Source organism: Varanus komodoensis, unplaced genomic scaffold (assembly GCF_004798865.1).
Source record: "Varanus komodoensis strain SLA01 unplaced genomic scaffold, ASM479886v1 scaffold46_1, whole genome shotgun sequence".
Classification (NCBI taxonomy): Eukaryota; Metazoa; Chordata; class Lepidosauria; order Squamata; family Varanidae; genus Varanus; species Varanus komodoensis.
In genome coordinates this window covers 172699-189537 of record NW_025336043.1, presented here as the reverse complement: position 1 = coordinate 189537, position 16839 = coordinate 172699, and the positions used below count along the sequence as shown (strand labels likewise).

General features: G+C 57.3%; 2 protein-coding genes across 2 annotated transcripts; both read right to left on the bottom strand.

Moving 5' to 3' along the window:
- Positions 1 to 466: 466 nt before the first annotated feature.
- LOC123030731 (zinc transporter ZIP1-like) lies at positions 467 to 2555 on the bottom strand. The gene is given in 3 exon segments (XM_044444864.1): positions 467 to 1117; positions 2197 to 2317; positions 2404 to 2555. Coding segments are annotated over 3 exon segments (924 nt in total).
- A 5940-nt stretch (positions 2556 to 8495) lies between these two features.
- Positions 8496 to 16689, bottom strand: CKMT1A (creatine kinase, mitochondrial 1A). The gene is made up of 9 exons (XM_044444889.1): positions 16544 to 16689; positions 13713 to 13911; positions 13529 to 13624; positions 10624 to 10845; positions 10128 to 10213; positions 9554 to 9677; positions 9209 to 9343; positions 8848 to 8973; positions 8496 to 8612 (listed from the first exon to the last, which is right to left on the bottom strand). Exons 1-9 carry the CDS (start codon positions 16684 to 16686, stop codon positions 8496 to 8498), a joined length of 1248 nt encoding a protein of 415 aa, XP_044300824.1. The 5' UTR covers positions 16687 to 16689.
- Between the last annotated feature and the right edge of the window lie 150 nt (positions 16690 to 16839).

The following is a 16839-nucleotide window of genomic DNA, read 5'->3' as shown; positions in this document are numbered from 1 at the left end:
AAGGCAGTCTCCAGTGCTGGAGGGCGGAGACCGGACGAAGTCGACCGTATCAGCAGGGGGCGCTGCAGGCCCACCGAGGGTACACAACGATTCCCCGCCCCTCTCCGGGCTGACTCTTCTGCCGTCTGCCCAAATAAGGGGTCGAGGGCGAAGACTAGGGAGATGTCTTATGACCTGACCAAGGTACAGAACTTGCATGGTGAGCTTTGCATTTCCAAGTCTAATATCGTGGGAGTGGAGAGTAAATAAAAACCAGGACGTTTTCAGGCCATACTGTTAAAAAGACAGGCTATTTTTAATAAAAACATTTATGGGCCCAGCCAATCAGTGCCCGTCTTAGAAAGGGTGTGGGGAGAGAAGCCATGCCAAACCTTGGCTGTTACAAAAGTTGCCTGGAAAATTGAGTCCTTCATCTCTTCAAGGGTCCTTGGATCAGTCGCTCTCAGCTTCTCTGTTGCAGGCACCCTCAGGTCAGGAGGTGCAGGCAGGCCATGCCTGAGAAGCCCAGCAAAACAGCAAGGAGTTTAGGCAAGCGACTGGTGGGAGAGTTCAGCTCTTGAGGCAGGATTTCCAGGAAAGTAATGTACATGAAGGTTCCAGCAGCTACCCCTTCCAGCACAGCCTGGGCTGTGATGCTTCCTGCATCGGGGCTGTGCGTCACCAGCATACCCAGGCCCACACCGAGCGGAGACATGAGCACAAAGATAGAAAAGGAGGCCACAAGCCAGCGCAGTGGCAGGCAGCTCTGGAGCAATAGCAGGGCCAGACTGAAAACAATGATGGTCTTGTGCAGCAAAATGGCCACGGCCAGCTGCAGCACTTTGGTCTGCATGTCTTGAAGGCCCACAGCAAGGCCCTCAAACACTGAGTGCAGTGAGAGCGCAAGGGTCAGCACCAGGGAGCGGAAGGGGGAGGCGAAGTGTGTTTCGGGCATTCCAGCCCCGTTAGGCTGCTCTCCAAGGTGGGCCTCTTCACAGGGCGGGGAAGTGGGGCCGGGCAAGAGTGGAAGTGCTGCTTCATCTCCGTACTGCTCAGTGCAGTCTAAGACCACGTGCTCCAGCACCAGTACTAGCAAAAAGCCCAGAGCCAGGATGAATTCAGGCACTGGGAAGTCCAGCTGTAGAAGGGAGAAGTATGTTACTTGGATAGCTGGAAAAAGTCCTGATATACCTCACCAGCTCTAATGCATGGTAAAGCCACAATAGGTCATCAGACAAGGGAGAAGGAAGCTTGTGGTTTTTCTGTGCAACAATTTCCATGTCTGGGGCAGGCTTATGGGAGCAAGCAGACTTGCAAAATTCTGGGTTAATTTTTTTGCTATTCTTGAATTATGGGAGGCCCTTCAGAAGGTCACAAGGATTTTGCTAAAGGTAGGAGCAGTCAGGTGAGGCTGAAGGTTTTTATTCAATCCTCTCCTGCTTTAATTCAGTCTAAGAATTGGATTCTTCCAAGGAGGAATTGGCAAATTCAGGGCAAATCAGCTTTGCACAATCGAGGCAAGCTACTGTGGCTGGTCGTGCATCCCCATGCACGCAGAAGGCGAGTTGCATCGTCACTGCCTGGCTGGGCTCAGCATGCTGTCCGAACAGGCGTGGCTTGCTGAGGGGGTTCATCAGCTCTCATAATTATTTTATTTATTTATTTAGCACTTTTGAATACTGTTGCATTAGCCTCCTGGCTCTCTGGACAATTAATTACAGATAACTAACAAGCTTATGGGTTATTTAAGGGTTCCTTAAATTTCCAACAAGCTATACAGCCTCCCTTTGGAGAACAAGACAAGCCATGGTGGGACTCTGATTGAGCAGTTCATGTCGGCAGCTCCTAAGGCGTTTCACTGTGAAAGGACAAACCAGGTCGGAGTTTTGAAGCAGGCTGCTGCCGCTGCAATGCCAAGGCCTCCTTGTTCCCCTAAGGCCCTCGGTAGTGGGTCAGCCCAGAAGCTGCTGCTGCCTTGTTCCTTGTCTCGGATTTGGTTATCTGCGCCCAACCTGCTGCTCCCATTACGCCTCGAGGGCCGCACTTCGGAAACGCGAGATAGCCCCCAACGAAGCGTTGGCCCAGAGAACCGAGTCGGTGCGTCAGCCCCACCCCGCCGCTTTCCCTCGGCTGCTGCTCCCCGCGGACCGGGGCCACCCGCACTTGTCCTCCTTTCCTTCCTTCCTTCCTGCCTCCCCCTGCCCGCTGCTTCTCTACCGAGAGACTTTGTCGCCGTAGCTCCTCCCGCAGGTCGGCCAGCGAGTCAGGGACGATGTCCAGCAGGCAAGCGGCCAGAAAGACCCCTCCGGCCGCACAGCTGAGGATGCTCCGCCCGCGACTAGAGAAGCAGCCTGCGGGAGGGAAGGCAGAAGGCAGTGAGCGGCGGCGCGGGCGCGACCCCAGCCCCGACCCCGGCCCCGCTGCCGCCCGGCCTCGCGCGATCACGCACCGGTCCCAGGGGCGGCGTCGCCGCGGCGGCGGCGGAGCAGCACTGCTGCCGGAAGAAGGCCGCAGAGCAGCGGCAGCACCGCCAGGGCTGCGAGGCAGCCCAGCTTCGTCGCCTGCAGCGAGCTCATGGCCGCCGCCCGGCCGCCCGCCGCCCGCCGGGCACTTTAAACCTGGGCGCCACGTGACGGGCCCCGCCCCTGCCGGGCCGCCATTGGGCGGCAGCTGGGCCCCCGCCCCGCCCCGCCGCGCCCCGCCCGCTTTCCTCGCCGCGGCCCGGTGGTCCTGCCCGCGGCGCCCTCCCGCCTGGGGTGCCTTCCCGGGCGGCGGGGGAATCGGAGCCCGCGGCGCCTCCGTGGCGGCCTCGGAGGGGCAAGCGGAGCCCGCCGCCCGCCCCACGGCGAGGCAGCCGCAGGCGCGAGGAGCGCCGTCGGCTGGGGCGCGTGGGCCGGGGGGTCTCGCAGCGCCCCTCTCCGTGCTGCGTCCGCCCCTCCCGCAGTTGCCGAGCGCAGGCGGGAGCCGCTGCCCTGGGAGCCTCCCTGCAGTTTGCGGGGCCGCCCGCCCCCGGCGGGGTTTCATTCGGTCCCTCACGGTGCAGGCGGAAGCCGCGTCTCCTGGCGTGACCCCGGCGCCCTGGCGTGCCGCATTGCATGCCCGAGGTTCGCCAGCCCCTCCAGCAAGCGAGGCGGTCGAGCGCAACCGGGCGCTTCCCGGGAAAGGGTCCTGTGCGCCAAGACGGGAGCGGGCACCCCGCGAGGCCGGGGCTTTCTCTGGGGCCGGGCGGCCTTTGCAGCTGCTTCCCCGACGGGCAGTAGGGGCATCCTGGGGTGATTGCCGCCTGGGCGACCCTGCTGACATTGACTGTCTGGACACAGTAGGAAAAAATGTTCTCTGGGTGCATTTTAAATGTTCTCTGGCACATTTTAAAACAGTAAAATCGCAAAACCAACTAGCGTGTTACAAAAGCAGTGCGGAGCAATTTTAGCACCAGGCAGCAAAGTACGAGCTCAGCTGCCAGCCCCTTAAAAGGTGGCAGGGCAGGAATCGAGGAGCAGGTTTTAAAGGCCTCTCCGCACATGCCCCTCTGCGGGCGGCGGCAGCGCCCGGCCTGGGTATCCGGGCCGACCCCGTCGAAGCTGCCCACAGAGTTTAACACAGAATGGTAGTCATGTACCCTGAGGTGGTCTGATAAAAATTGCCGATAAAAATGACCTGCGATGTCTCCGATAGAGGACACGCTGTAAGTAACGTGAGGAAAAGCAATGATTTTCTAACATGAAATGATGAGTGAACTACTTGAAGTCATGGCAAGGACTAAAAGATAAAGGGAAAATATTAATATAAAATGGCTTCTTTATTACCGATTGATAGCAAAACTGAAGAAAGAAATCCAAATAAAGTTATTACTATGAAGCGGAATTTTTGAAAATATTGTTGGAGATAAATGTTTTCACAAATGCTTCATAGTTACAGCAAGCAGAGTTACATAAGTGGGATAGAATTTTTGAAAATATGGCTAGATATAAGCTCTTTTACCAGTGCTCATCATTATAGTAAGTTGAGTTAATGAACAGAGTTATTTAAGTATATCACAATTGTGGCTAGATTTAAAATTGCCTTAAAATGGAAAGCAGAAGAAAAAGCAAATATTGAAGATTAGAAAAATAAGTATTTTACATTACTGACTATGTAGTAAATGTAAGGGCAGGGCAAGACTGACTAATTATGTAAATTTGTAATAGCCAAAGAATTTAATGACAAGTGAAAATTGTATTTTACCTAACTTTTTAGTGGTGAAAATAACAACAGAAAAAAATACATATAAAGGGAACAGAACATCTGAGAATGCGTTAGATATTAATGTTTATATTAACACAACATTGTTATAATGAGTTGAGTCAAGGTAAATAGAGAAAAAATTAAATAATTACAATTTAAAATAAAATCTGAATAAATTTTAATGGGATTTTAAAACTGTGAAAATGTGTTACTTTCACCTGATTTACTCCCTGGGTCTTCCTTTACTTCCTTGGTCAGCAAGGAAGATCTTCTCTCCTTTTCTGTGATATTTGCAAGAGGGCAGAAGGAATTGTCAGTTCTTCGCTCCCTCCCTTCTCAAAATGTCACCAACAGTCAAATAGTACTCTACCGGGAAATGAGCCTTCTGTGTGGTGGCCCCATTTCCAGGCATTTCCTGCCAGAGCTCCAAAGAGAAGGAAATGCCTAGAAATGGGGCCACCACACAGAAAGCTCTGGCATGCACCAACTTTGTGGGTTTTGGACACTACTGAGGACCTCCTTGCTGACCAGCCATGGTTTTAATGTACTGTTTTTGCTTAGTTGTTTTAGCTTTGAACTGTTGACCACTCTGGAATCTGTCTAGATATGGAGCGGTATACAAATATTACAAAATAATAATAGAATTAAATGGGTTTATAATTGCTTGTTAAAATCCTAAGAAATGGTTGTAAAACCAATTAAAGCCCATTAAGACATAAGTGATATTTAATACAGTTGATGAAGGTTTAATTGCAAATTATAAGCCAATTATGTCTTCAGTTTAGTTTTAACTGTAGATTAAAACTACATTAAAATCTCATAAGAACCCATTATGGGTTAACTGGTTTTTAAGTGTTTTAGTTGACAAATAGGAAACCATTAAATGATCATTAGGTTTTAATGGGCCATTAATGAACAATTTAAACATAGTAAAGCCTGTTATAATTAATTTCCCCTTAAGAAGTGTTATGTTGCAATCCTAAAAGCACTTGGCAGGATGTCCTATTGAATGCAAAAGAACTTACTTCTGAGTAGACTTATGATTAGAGTACATGTAGAGTAGATTTTACTGCTATTGGGTTTTAACTGCCACTTAAAACTCATTAGAAACCTATTAAAGTATGTTACTTCTTAACTGATTTTAATTGACTTTAATGAGTTGCCTATTAAAACACCATTAAAAGCACCTACATGTCAATGGATTTTAATGGATTTTAATATTTTTGTGCTGCAAATTCAATAATGAACATTAAAGCTATTAAAAACCGATTACATCTTAGCTGGTTTTTAATGGATTTTAATTGCTAATTGAACTATTGAAAGTGATAAATCACATGACATTCTAATGTCTTTATTGTGTTATTGTCGTTGCCTTCTAAAGACCTTTAAAAACTATCAAAGCCATTTCCTCAGTGGATTTTTAATAGGGCTTTAGCAGGTTTTTAATTGCGAACAGGAGAGCACCCTGCAGCTGAGGTTTGCCAGCGCGGCCCTTGCCAGCACCCGTGGGCCTCCTGAGCGGTGCCTGGCCCTGCAGAGCTTCCCTCCTGGCTTTGCTGGGCCTGCCTGGAGGGGAAGGGAGGAGCCGAGTGTGACCCACCACGGATGGGGTGGCACGGCAGGCAGCGGGCGGCTTCGTGGGCTGGCCTTGGGACATGCCCTTGTGACGCCTCGGCCCACACGCGGAAGGCACGTGCTTGCTGGCCTGCTCGGTGCGCCTCCCTGATGCGCTCAGCTGCTCTGCGCTTTGAGGCCATGCCTGGCCCCTTCTCCACTGCCCGAGGGAGCTGGCCCTGCCGACACCACGTTGCCGGGTGCAGGTCAGGGCACTTAGCGGGCTGGCAAGGATGAAGAGAGGACGAGAGGACAGCGGCAAAGCTGAAGAGCCGCCGTTCCTGGGCCGGCCGGCCGGCCATCCAAAGCTTCCTCTGGCAGGGAAGAGGAAACCCAACGCCGCCTTGAGCAGGCATGACAGCTCCTTCTGGAAGGGGAGCTTCCTCTCAGTTTTCGAAAGAGACAGAAGATTCAAGCACTTCTTTATCCTCTCACTGGGTGCAACAAAGGCCTCACCCTGCTAGATTTGAGCTGCATGGCATAGCCTGGTGCCAGAACGCAGAGACTCCTCCGGGATGGCCCCTCTTCTGGTGCAGGTCTTGGGGCTGCACTGAAAGCGAGCATCTTGGCACTGGTTAAGTCCCTGAGCAGGCCATTCCTTCAAGGCTGCTTGGCCCCCAGGGCCTCTTGCCTCCCAACAGGGCAAGCAGCTGCCAGCTGGCTGGCAAAACGATTCTGGCACTGACTGGGTATCTCCCATGCCCCTTCACGGGGCCAGCCTGCCCTCCCTTCACGGCTGCCCAAGCACTGCTAGCCTGCCATGCTCAGCTTTCCGAGCGCTGTTCCCTGCAGCAGCAGTCCCCCCGTCTTCTAGAGGCTTTTGCTTGACACAAGCAGCCAGGTGTGGCTGGGACAGGCCCAAACCTGCAGCTGGTTCTCCAGAAACCCCCTGGGAGAGGCAAAGGGTGGGCCAGCCACTCATCCCCAGGTTACAAAGGAAGGCACTGGGAGGGCATCAAGATGCCTAAGTGGTGGTGTGGGGAGGCGATGCTCGGTGGGGGCGCAGGTGGCCACTCTTCCGCTTAGCTTCATCCTTGCTGGGGCAAAGGCTGGCGGTCTGGGTGTAAGACATGGCATGGAGTGGCACCGAGGAGGGTGTGAAGAAGCAAGGGTGGGGGGTACTGGGGGCTCTGTGGGGTGCATGATGCCCAGAGGGCCCTGGAGGAACTGGGGTCAAGGCGGATTAGCCAGCTGACTCGCCTGCGTGCATTTGCACCCCATGACCTCTTTCAGGAAGGGGGTGTGAATACCACACCCGCTTGCCACTCATGTGGCCCGGTTCCGGCCTGGGCCTGGCTTCCGCTCCAAGGCCTTACCTTTGCTGCTGCGGTGCCTGCAGAAGGAGGGCACCAGGCCTGTCCTGTGGCCCCAGAAAGCATTTCCCAGGCAACTGTCCCTTGGTCTGAATCTGGAGGGCAGCTTGCAATCAGTGCCTCCGTGGCTGGCCAGGCCCTCTCCCGCCCTGGGACCACCTGCTCTGCCCTATGGCCCCCAGCTCTCCTGGAGACCTGCTAGGGGAGCTGTGTGCAGGCTCCTCCTCCGAGCTGTTTGGAAACCGTCCCTGCCTAAACCACGCAGTCAGATCCTGAGCATTCCTAGGAACCAGCAGAAGGCAGCTTGTTCCCTGCAGCATGACTTGGCCTCTGGAGAAGAAGCAAAGGGAAGGCCCGGGCGAAGGCCGTGCTGCTCAGCCTAAAGGTTCCCAGACATGATCACGTGAAGCCCCCCAAAACCAGTGCCGTTGCTTCACCCACGAAGGCTTCCCTTCTGCCTGTCCATCAGCCTCCAGCGCCTCCAAAGCCAGGGCAGTGTGGGACGTCCCTGGCTGACTGGCATGAAAACCGAGCATGCCGGTCAAATCCCAGTGGTATCAGCACGACCAGAGCCAAGTCATTGTAGGCAGGGAGCAAGAAATCCCTTGCCAGAGCTCCAAGCCAGCTTCCCAGGCAAGTGTGGGAGCGACCTGGCTTCACATGACCCATCAGCATCTGTGGTGGGATTTTCAAACCAGTGAACGACTGTTGCTGCCACCCGGTCAGCAAAGGGGGCTACACCCTGTGTCCTGGGCCATGTGCCCTTTCCTGCGATCGAGCATATTCTCTCGAGTCAAGTCGTTTTCTCGTGCCTATGTAGTGCCTGGCTGGGCTTGTGCACCCAGACCGGGCCCTCGTGTCCTCCGGCAGAGGGGGCTGAATCCGCTCCCTGTCATGGGCTGCTGAGGCCTCTGGCCGGGGGCATGGCTGCACCTCTCCGCAGGTGTTTGGAGGCTTCCGCGCTGATGACCCGACCCTGCTGCAGCCACTGTTGTGTGCCCTGCCCTGCCCTGCCCTGCCCTGCCCTGCCCTGCCCTGCCCTGCTGCCCCCACCCCTCTTTGTCCCGGCTCGTAAGGACAGAGGTGGCTGGCAACCCAGACCGCCTGCCCCTTGCTCTGACAGGTGCCACCCGGTCCCTCTGCCTTTGGAGAGGCGAGCTGGGACTGGGGCCGGGCCTAGGCGTGCAAAGCAGGTGTCCTGCCCCCCCAGGTCAGCCTGGCCTGGCACCCCTACGCCCCCCCCGAAGCACAAAAAGCCAGAGGCAGGCAAAGGTCACAGCAGCTGGAGGTTTATGAGGACTGTGGGCAGCCCGTGGGCCAGATCCTGGGCAGCCAGGAGAGCAGATGTCCCACGGAGACGGAGGCTCAGCTGCGGAACTGCGGCACTGGCGGTGGGATGCGGATGTCCTGGCCTCGCTCCAGGCGCTTCTCGCAGTCGATCAGGTAGTTCACCCCATCAATCACCAGTTGCACCAGCTCCACCTGCCGGGGACACGAATGCGATGCCATGCGGCTGGGAAGGAGGGCAGCGCTGCTGCAATGCAGGTGGACTCTACCTGCTTCTCCCTTGCTGGCCCGGCCATCCTTCTGCAAACTGTGTCTGCTCCCTGCCTCCCTGCCTCCGGCAAGTTGCAGTGGCTTGCTTTAGAGGCACCCCTCTTTTTGCCCCCCCCCATCCAGCCAATGCTCTGCAACATATGACCGTCTCCCCCCATACCTCTGATTTGCCCAGGCGATCCAGGTTGGAAATGTCGAAAATACTTCCTGTGGCCGCAGTGTCCACCCCTCCTGTTCCTCGTTTTTGCAGCCTCAGGTTCTCCAGGATCTTAGAGAAGCGACTGTCCTGCGGGAGAGAGGGAGAGAGTAGGAGGGAAGGGGTAGCATGTCTGTGCTGAGAGAGGCTGGCAGAGGTTGGCGCTGGGCAGGGGGGTACCTGGGAGCTCCTTTTAGAGGTTAAAGCCTGGAACGTGGCAGGAGACGCCCTGCCCGGGGCGTTAGCCACGGGGCCTGTGTAAGCGGCCTGTGGGCTTCCCCTGGAGACTGGGGACAGCCTGGACCACGCTTCTCCCGGCACTTACCTTGCTCAGCAGTGGCAGCTTGATGTGCACTCCGGCACGCAGCCCGGTGCCCAGGTTCGAGGGACACGTCAGGATGTAGCCTAGCCTCTCATTCCACATGAACTCCCAGCCCCTCTCCTGGATCAAGCGCTCCACCTGCATGCATGGGAAGACCAGGTGCTGAGCGGCTGCCCCCGGCCAGGGTGCCCGGGCCAGAGCCCTCCGCTGGCCCAGCGCATCCCTCAGCACTGGCATCCGGGCCACTTGGGCCTCCGCCTGGCCGTAGCTGCACAGAAGGCCAGCTCCGCTTCCCACAGGGGTACGCGGGTGTTGGCCCTGCCCAAGGTAGCGGGAGGGCGCACTTGCCTCCTTCAGGCCCCGGCAGAACCTCTCGAAGACCCTCTTCATGTTGCCCCCTTTCTCCATCGAGATGATGCGGGTGTGGTCTTCCTCGTTCACCCAGATCAGGAAGGTCTTCTCGTGGTTGTGCCTGAGCAGAGGGTCCAGCTGATCAGACTCGGGGCGTGGCGGCCACTCCTGGCCACGTCGGCACTTCCCCTCCACCCTCTTTGCCTCCTTTGCTGGCCCGGATCCCCACAGGGCTCTCCTCCCGTCCAGGAGGAGGCCTCCACTGGGCTGGCCCCTGGGCTGCTCGGATCAGCTTGGCTTCACGCTGGGCATGAGCAGGCCCGGGCCAGGGGCGAGAGGCCAGCCATGCCTCGCCTCGCCTCGCTTCGCCTCGCCTCAGCTGCCTGCCGGGTTCCTTCCAGTGCAGATCCCCAGGGGATGGCATGCACTCCAACCAGGACAGATGAGCCACTGGCTTGCAGAGCCCTGGGGCCACCGACCGCCCTGGCACATGGGTCCTGGTGGGGGAGAGGTGGTTTCCCCACCAGTCCCTCTGCACCCACCCCCCATTGATGAAGCCAGAAAAGCCTACCAGATCCCACGGGCATCAGGCCAGTCCCGCGCCATGCCCGCCGCTGTCAGCAGGGGGGAGACCGGCTTGTCAAAAAGGAAGTGGTCCTGCGGGAAGGAAGTGGGAAGGAGAGCATGGCGATGGGAGGGCCATCCAGCTTCCACCTGCCTCCCCAGCAGACAGGTAGGGCTGAGAGTGGGCCAGGTAGGCAAGGAGCCCCCTCCCAGCCTGCTCTTCTAGCCAGCAGCAGGAAGAAATAGGGCAGGGAGGCTGAGGCAGGGACAGGAAGTGGTCCTTTGCACGGCTGTGAGGCCCTGGGGGCAGGTGGGGGCATTGTCTGCAGCACTGGGGAGGGGAGGCGGGCAGTGGGGTGGAAAGTTCTGGAGGTCTGCCCCAGTCAAGCTGCCGGGGGCAGGCTCTCAGCCTCTTCAGCCCCCCTGCCTAGTGGTGGTGACCGTGCCCCCTGCAGCCCCCTGCATGGCCCCCCACTCGCCCACCCAGCCGCCCTGCCACTCACGTCGATCAGCTGCTGCTGTTCCTTCTCCGTCATTTCACTGAGGCGGTAGTACTTCCCAGCCAGGTCCGCGGTCAAGCCGCTCAGGGCCTCTGTCGTGACCTTCTCCACCTCCCGACGCTCAGCCCGGGTGCAAGCGGGAGGCAGGCTGAGGCCGCGGATGCTGCGGCCCGTCCGCACCCGCGATGACAATACGTAGCGCTCATCAAAGTGGCCAGCCTTGATCTGCAAAGAAAAGGCACCCCATGGAGGTGGAGTGCTGGGCACCATAAGCCCGGGCGGGAGGCGAGGGGGTCGTGCGGAGCCACCACAGGCCACACAGGGCTTGTCTTCTGAAGGTAAAGGGAGCTGTGCAAGCCACCTTGGCTTCCTCGCAGGAGGGAGAAGGCGGCCTGTACGTGCCGTGTGGCCGTCGTCATTGTCGTCAACACTGTTGCAGCAGGGACAGGCCAAGGCAGTTCCGCATTTTTAAAATTTTGGTTCTATTTAATTTGGGTAGCTTATTTTTTGTAATGAGCCTTTGTAATTGTGGATTGTCATGTTTTGTACTGTTTTTATGCTGTTTCTGGATTTTAATATGATGTAAGATTCCCAGAGAGTCTATGGCTAGTGGAGCGCCATATAAATCAAATAAATAAACAAGCCCCTTTCCTTTACCAGTCCACCAGGTGGCCCTGTCTAGGGCTTCAAACTGGTCTTGCCATGAACTGAGCTGCTGCCCCCGACAGGGAAGGACCTCCAGCCCATTCTCATGACTAATTATGCCCAGGCAACTCTGCTTCACCTTCTGTTGGGGCAATCCACCTTTAAAGCCACCTCGGAAGGACTCATGGCCACATCGTGTGGAAACACATTCCATAAATGTCCTGTGCGCAGTGTGAAGAAGCCCTTCCCTTTTTCTGTCCGGAACTTGCTGCCTGGCTAATTGCCTGCTATGGGAGGGGCAGCAAAACTGGCTCCCACGTGGTCCAGCTTCCACTCTTACTTTGCTCAGGGGCTCAGCCCTGCTGGTGAGCAATTAGCAGGCCTCCTGCCCCCATCCTCCTCCTCCTCCCCCCGTATTCCCTATCCCCTTCCACTAGCTCATTGCTTCAGCACTGCTGCAAGGGGTCTGTCCTTTCACGCTCCAGGAGCCTGCGGGGACCAGGGAAACCCCAGCCAGCTCCTTCCAGACTTGAGGGGAAGGTGGCCAGGTGAAGCCAGGCCTACCAGGGGGAAGCAAAGGGCTGCTTGTCAGGGAGGGCAACAGAGAAGCAACACACACGGCAAAGCCTAAGCCTTGGTGCAGCACTGCTGAGAGGAAGAGAGCCTGAACGACCCATGCATGCAGCTGCCAGCCGGTCCCTACAGCTGGGCTTCACTGCCCAGGATGGCAGTGGGAGGGTCCCTGCCCTGGAGCCCTTTTGCCTGGGAAGCACTGCCGCGCGGCACGTTTCTGACACGCAGTCGCTGTGCCGGAGCCACGCCGGTGAGCACAGCTCAGTCTCCTGCGTGGAGGGCACGGCAGTGCTGCGCTCAGGGAAGTAAGAGGACCTGGATGGTCACGTGTGCTTTCCTGCTGGTGTTGTCACTGTCGTGTGAGGATGTGTCACAAGGCACAAGGTGGCACTGCAATTCTAGGAGGAGGAGGAGGGCCTCCCATGATGCTGGTTTGTGCGGGACTGGAGGGTTAAAAATAAACTGGCCGTTCGCTGCTGTGCAGGTGCACGGAAGGAGAACGCCACACAGCCATCTGCGCCACGGGAGCGTTCTCGGCTGCATCGGAACGGACGGTGTGTGCTCAGCGCTGCTCACGGCTGTAGATGTCTGGTGAAAACCTACTGTGCAACAGCGGTGCAGGTTTCCTCTTGCAAATCCCATGGAAATAAACATGAGGGGAAAGCAGTGACTGAAAGGAGGTGGAGGGAGTACAGATGGAAGGGGGAAATGGTGGAGGGAAATTTGCAAAACAGATTCCACTGCCTGAAACCACTCCCACCAGTAAGCATGATACCACCACTGGACTGGAATTTAAAAGTCTTTGCAATACTCAGAAATGTAGTACCAAAAACGCACCTTGCAAAAGTAGTTTGGAAAGCAATCAAATACTGAGGGGGAGATAATGACAGGACAATGGGTTGGGGTGTGCGTTATGTCCCCCTTGCCTGCGCCACTTGCTAGAACACCGGGGGGGGGGGCAGTTATGCAGACTGGCCACAGCTTCATGCTCCCTATCACCCAACTGTCTGTTGGGAGGCATGCAAGGATAGACAGGTCTGCCTGAAGCAGGGAGGTTGATGACACCCCGGAGGGATGCCTGGGCCCTCTTGGCCACTGCCCCATGGCAGGTTAAGTGAGATGGCCAGAAGTTTTTATGTTAAATACGAGCACTCTGCTTCCAGGGAATGATACCTCTTTTGTACAGGCTTGGCTTCTCCCAAGTGTTCTGGTGCCTGACAAGCTGAGACCTTTCTCCCAATACCACACTGCAGAAATGGATCGCTCATTTCCAGTCCTTGTTTGCATGGCAGTGCGAAACAGAGCTCAGTCCATAAGCTTAACAAGGTTCCTATAACTCTGCAATCTTAGACTATGGTTTAGACAATCTTAGACACATCCTACCAAACAAGCACTGTGCTAGATGCAGATACATGTCATCTTGAAGAGGACCTTCTCCTTGAATAGTGTGGGATGCCCCAAAACTCAGTTTTGGGTGGTGTGCCTGCCAGTTCCTTATCTGGTGTAATCACACATTAGAGAGTGTAGCACCAAAACAATGATTGTAACTGGAGAGGAGAATGATGGCTGTTGAAGCAGATCTCTACCAGTGTTTTGAGGGAAACCTGGGTTTTTCCTCTTGTGGAAGAGAATTGGTGCTCCCTTCCTCACGGGGGAATTTTCTCTTGGGCTTGCTTAGGGTACTGCACACCTTACTGGCTTCCAGATCAGTCGGGTGTTTCATGACGCGGGGGTTGTAGCCGTTGTGCCGCTCCTCAATCACTGGGTCGAAGATACCGGCAAAAACCTGTTGTCGGAAGGTGGGCATCGGTTAGTCAGAGCAGGGTCATTGGCTGTGGGGAGGAGGATGCCTGGCAGCCTCCAAGGGCACTCACCTCGTAGGACTCCTCATCGCCTGCCACCATGCCGACGGTCTTGATGAAGGGGTGCCCAGGGTTGTCCACCCCGGTCTGGATGCATTGGTCCAGAGTCCAGCCATTGGGTGTGGCTTTGTCGCAGAGGTGGGCATAGATAGCTGGGGTCAGGTTGCTGGCCATGCAGTTGTTGTGTTTGCGCAGATCAGGGTACTCAGCACTGAGGTGAAGATGGAAGGGGCAGGTGGAAAAGAAGCAGGATAGACTTAGGAGGTTTCCACAGCTGAGATGCTGACCACTGGATGGGTTTCCTTGCTGTTTTGAGAGGAAGTTAGATCCCCCCCCACACACACACACACACACCGCCACATTGAGTAGTTAGTGCCACTTATTGAGCCAGTGTGGCTTAGTGGAGGACTGGGACTTGGCCAATCCGGGTTCAAGTCCCTGCTCAGCCATGGAGCCAACTGGTGATGTTGCACCAGTAACAGACTCTCGGCTCCTCAAAGAGTGAGGAGAAGTATGTAAGCCACCTTGAGTTCCTTGAGAGGAAAAAGGTGGGATACAAACAAACAAACATTTTCAATGCAGTTCTTTTGACTTTTCCCCACAGTTACTTCACCAGAATAGGCTCCTCCAGACTGGCCCCAAATGTTGCTTTGCACAACATTCGTGGCCCTTCTAACCCTGCCCCTTACCAAAGGCCTGAACCCGGCGTGCACGTGGGGAATAACACACAGCTGAGCCCAGATGCAGAAAACAGGCCTCTGGCTGGGCTTGGAATGCACCTCTTCTTGCCCCCCTGTGCCAGCGAGCTGCCCTCCCCCTTCCCGGTGCCTGTAAGGAAGACCAACCACCAGAAGACTCCTTGCTTGTGGGGGGCAGGTGCTCTCCAGTGTGCAGACATTCCTCTGTGGCTCCGGGCCCCAGAATCTGCAGTCCCCACTCCTGCTTTTTTATCTCCATTTGTGAGCACAGAGATCCCAGCTTGGCTTTTCCTCTTCAGTGCATTAAGGCAGCATGGTGCACCCACCCGAACAATGCTGAACTGGGGCCTAAGGCGTGAGTAGGGGCCAAGTTTGCAGATGGCGCTACGCCTCTTAGGGTACTTAAGATCAAAAAAGACTGGGGAGCTAGCAGTGACTGCAAGGAAGGGCTCTTGGGTGCTGGGGGGCAGCTTGAGGAAACTGTCAGCTTGGCGCTCATCTGCTGTGAAGAAGGCAAACTCCATGCTGGGCAGCGTAACTCCTCCCAGGGATCCGGGGAGCAGCCGCTTTGCCACCGTGTGTGCCCAGTGCTGGACTGGATGGACCTTTGCTCTGAGCCAGCCGGGCCTCTCTTGTGTATCTGTGGCCGCTTCTCCACTCCCGCCTCCTGGTGCCACTGGGCTCTGTTCTGACCACCAGGGACTTGCTCACTGGGGAGGGCTGAATCCCCCCTCCCCACCCGTAAGAGCAACAAGAGGGCTCCGGTTATCAGCCCAGCCGCAGCAAGCGAGGGGGCAGTGCAGCACTGGAGGAGCCCGAGGAATTAAGGAGATGCTGCCCTTAATCTGCTTAGTGAGCAGTGCCTTCTTCATGACCTCATTCCCAGTTTAGAGGGGCTTTGTGCTTTTCCTGACCTCCCCTGGACAGGGCGGGGGGGGGTTGGAGTCCATCTGCGGGGGGAGGGCTCTCCGCCCCCTCCTGGAGTCAGAAAAGCTGCTCCTCAGCCACGCTACCTGCAGCCAGGCCCCTCATGTGCCTGGCCCTGCCTGGGCCTTTGTCTCCTGGCTCCGCCTTTGTCCTGCAGAGACAGCAAGCAAAGGGACGTGGGCAGGCCTCCGGCCTCCGTGGTGCCCTCTCTGCTCCTGGGAGCCTTGTCCTTGAGGGGTCCTTTCTGGAGGACTCGGAGCCGGGAGGGTCCTTGTCTCAGCTGGCCCCGGCAGGGAAATGGCTGGAAGTCTGCAACTTTCTTGGCACTCTGCAGTCCTCGAGTGCCCCTCAGATCCCCCAGCTTCTGCTGGCACTCCCACTGCCCCCTCTGCCTGGGGGACCTCTTTGAGAAGCAGCCCACCCCTCGGGGCCTGTAGCAAGAGTGAAGCTTTGTGCTGAGCAAGGCAGGACTAACTCCATCTGCTCTGGAAGGAGGATCGGTATGGGACAGCCCATGAGCTCAGCCCCGGGCACAGCCAGGGAAGGTGTGGGTGGGGAATACGTGCCCGGGCATGAACAGACCGCAGTTCCTGGTACCGCTTGCCAAGCAGGGAGCCTAGCAGGGCATGTTGAAGAGGGGAAAATGCTCCAGCCAGCCAGCTCTGCAGTGGCTGCAGTTTCAGGTTCTGGGCCGGCTCCCCACAGCCCTTTGTCTTCGGGGGTGACCCAGGAGCGGGAGGGGAGACGTGGGCCCACAGGTCTGCCCGAGCCCAGCCCAGCCCAGGCCGTGGGAGTCAGAGGGTGCAGGGAGAGGGGGATGGGGAGGGAGAGGGGCGCTGTCCAAGGGCACTGGCTGGAGTTGCACCAGGCTCTTCACGTCTGCACCACTGGAAGACTTCGTGCCTCGCCGCTGCTGCAGTGCCAGGGGGGGCGGGGGGGGTCAGGCGGGACGCGTGTCTGCGCTGCGCCAATCTTGCAGGCATAGGGGAGGGCCTGCCGGCAAGGAGCTGCAGCCCGTGGGGGGGGGGGGGGGCGGGGGGGACTCGCCCTGCCGCCAGCCTTGCCCAGTCACGGACCCCGAGGCTGGCTCCTCCGGACCCGGGACCCCCTCGCCCGCCCGGCTCGCCGAGTCCCCCGGCTTGGTGCGCGCAACCCGGCCGCCAGCCGGGAGCTCCGGCGCCAAGGACGTTCATTCCGCGGCCGCCGCGGGAGCGGTACCTGGGCGGGTAGAGGCGCCGCTTGGTCGCCGTGGCTCCCACGGAGTCTCGGGAGACGAGGAATCCCGCCGCCAGGGAGCCGGCGGCCCCCGCCAGGGCCAGCAGGCGGGCAGATCTGCGGGCGGAGAGAACGCGGGCGAACATGCTGGCCACGGGCTGCCGCGGAGAGCGACGGAGGCGCCGAGCGAGCGAGCGAGCGGGCGGGCGGGCGGGCGGGCGAGCGAGCGAGCGAGCGACGGCTTCGCGCAGGAGGCGGGCGGGGACGCGTCGCGGCTGCGGGTGCTCGCGGGGGGGGGG

Excerpts from the sequence above, each read along its gene's own strand:
- CKMT1A (XM_044444889.1), bottom strand. The coding sequence starts at position 16,686 with ATGTTCGCCCGCGTTCTCTCCGCCCGCAGATCTGCCCGCCTGCTGGCC. Across the intron at positions 13,912-16,543 it reads CGGCGCCTCTACCCGCCCAG|TGCTGAGTACCCTGATCTGC; the intron begins GTACCGCTCCCG and ends TCTTCACCTCAG. Across the intron at positions 10,846-13,528 it reads CTGATCTGGAAGCCAGTAAG|ATCAAGGCTGGCCACTTTGA; the intron begins GTGTGCAGTACC and ends TTTTCTTTGCAG.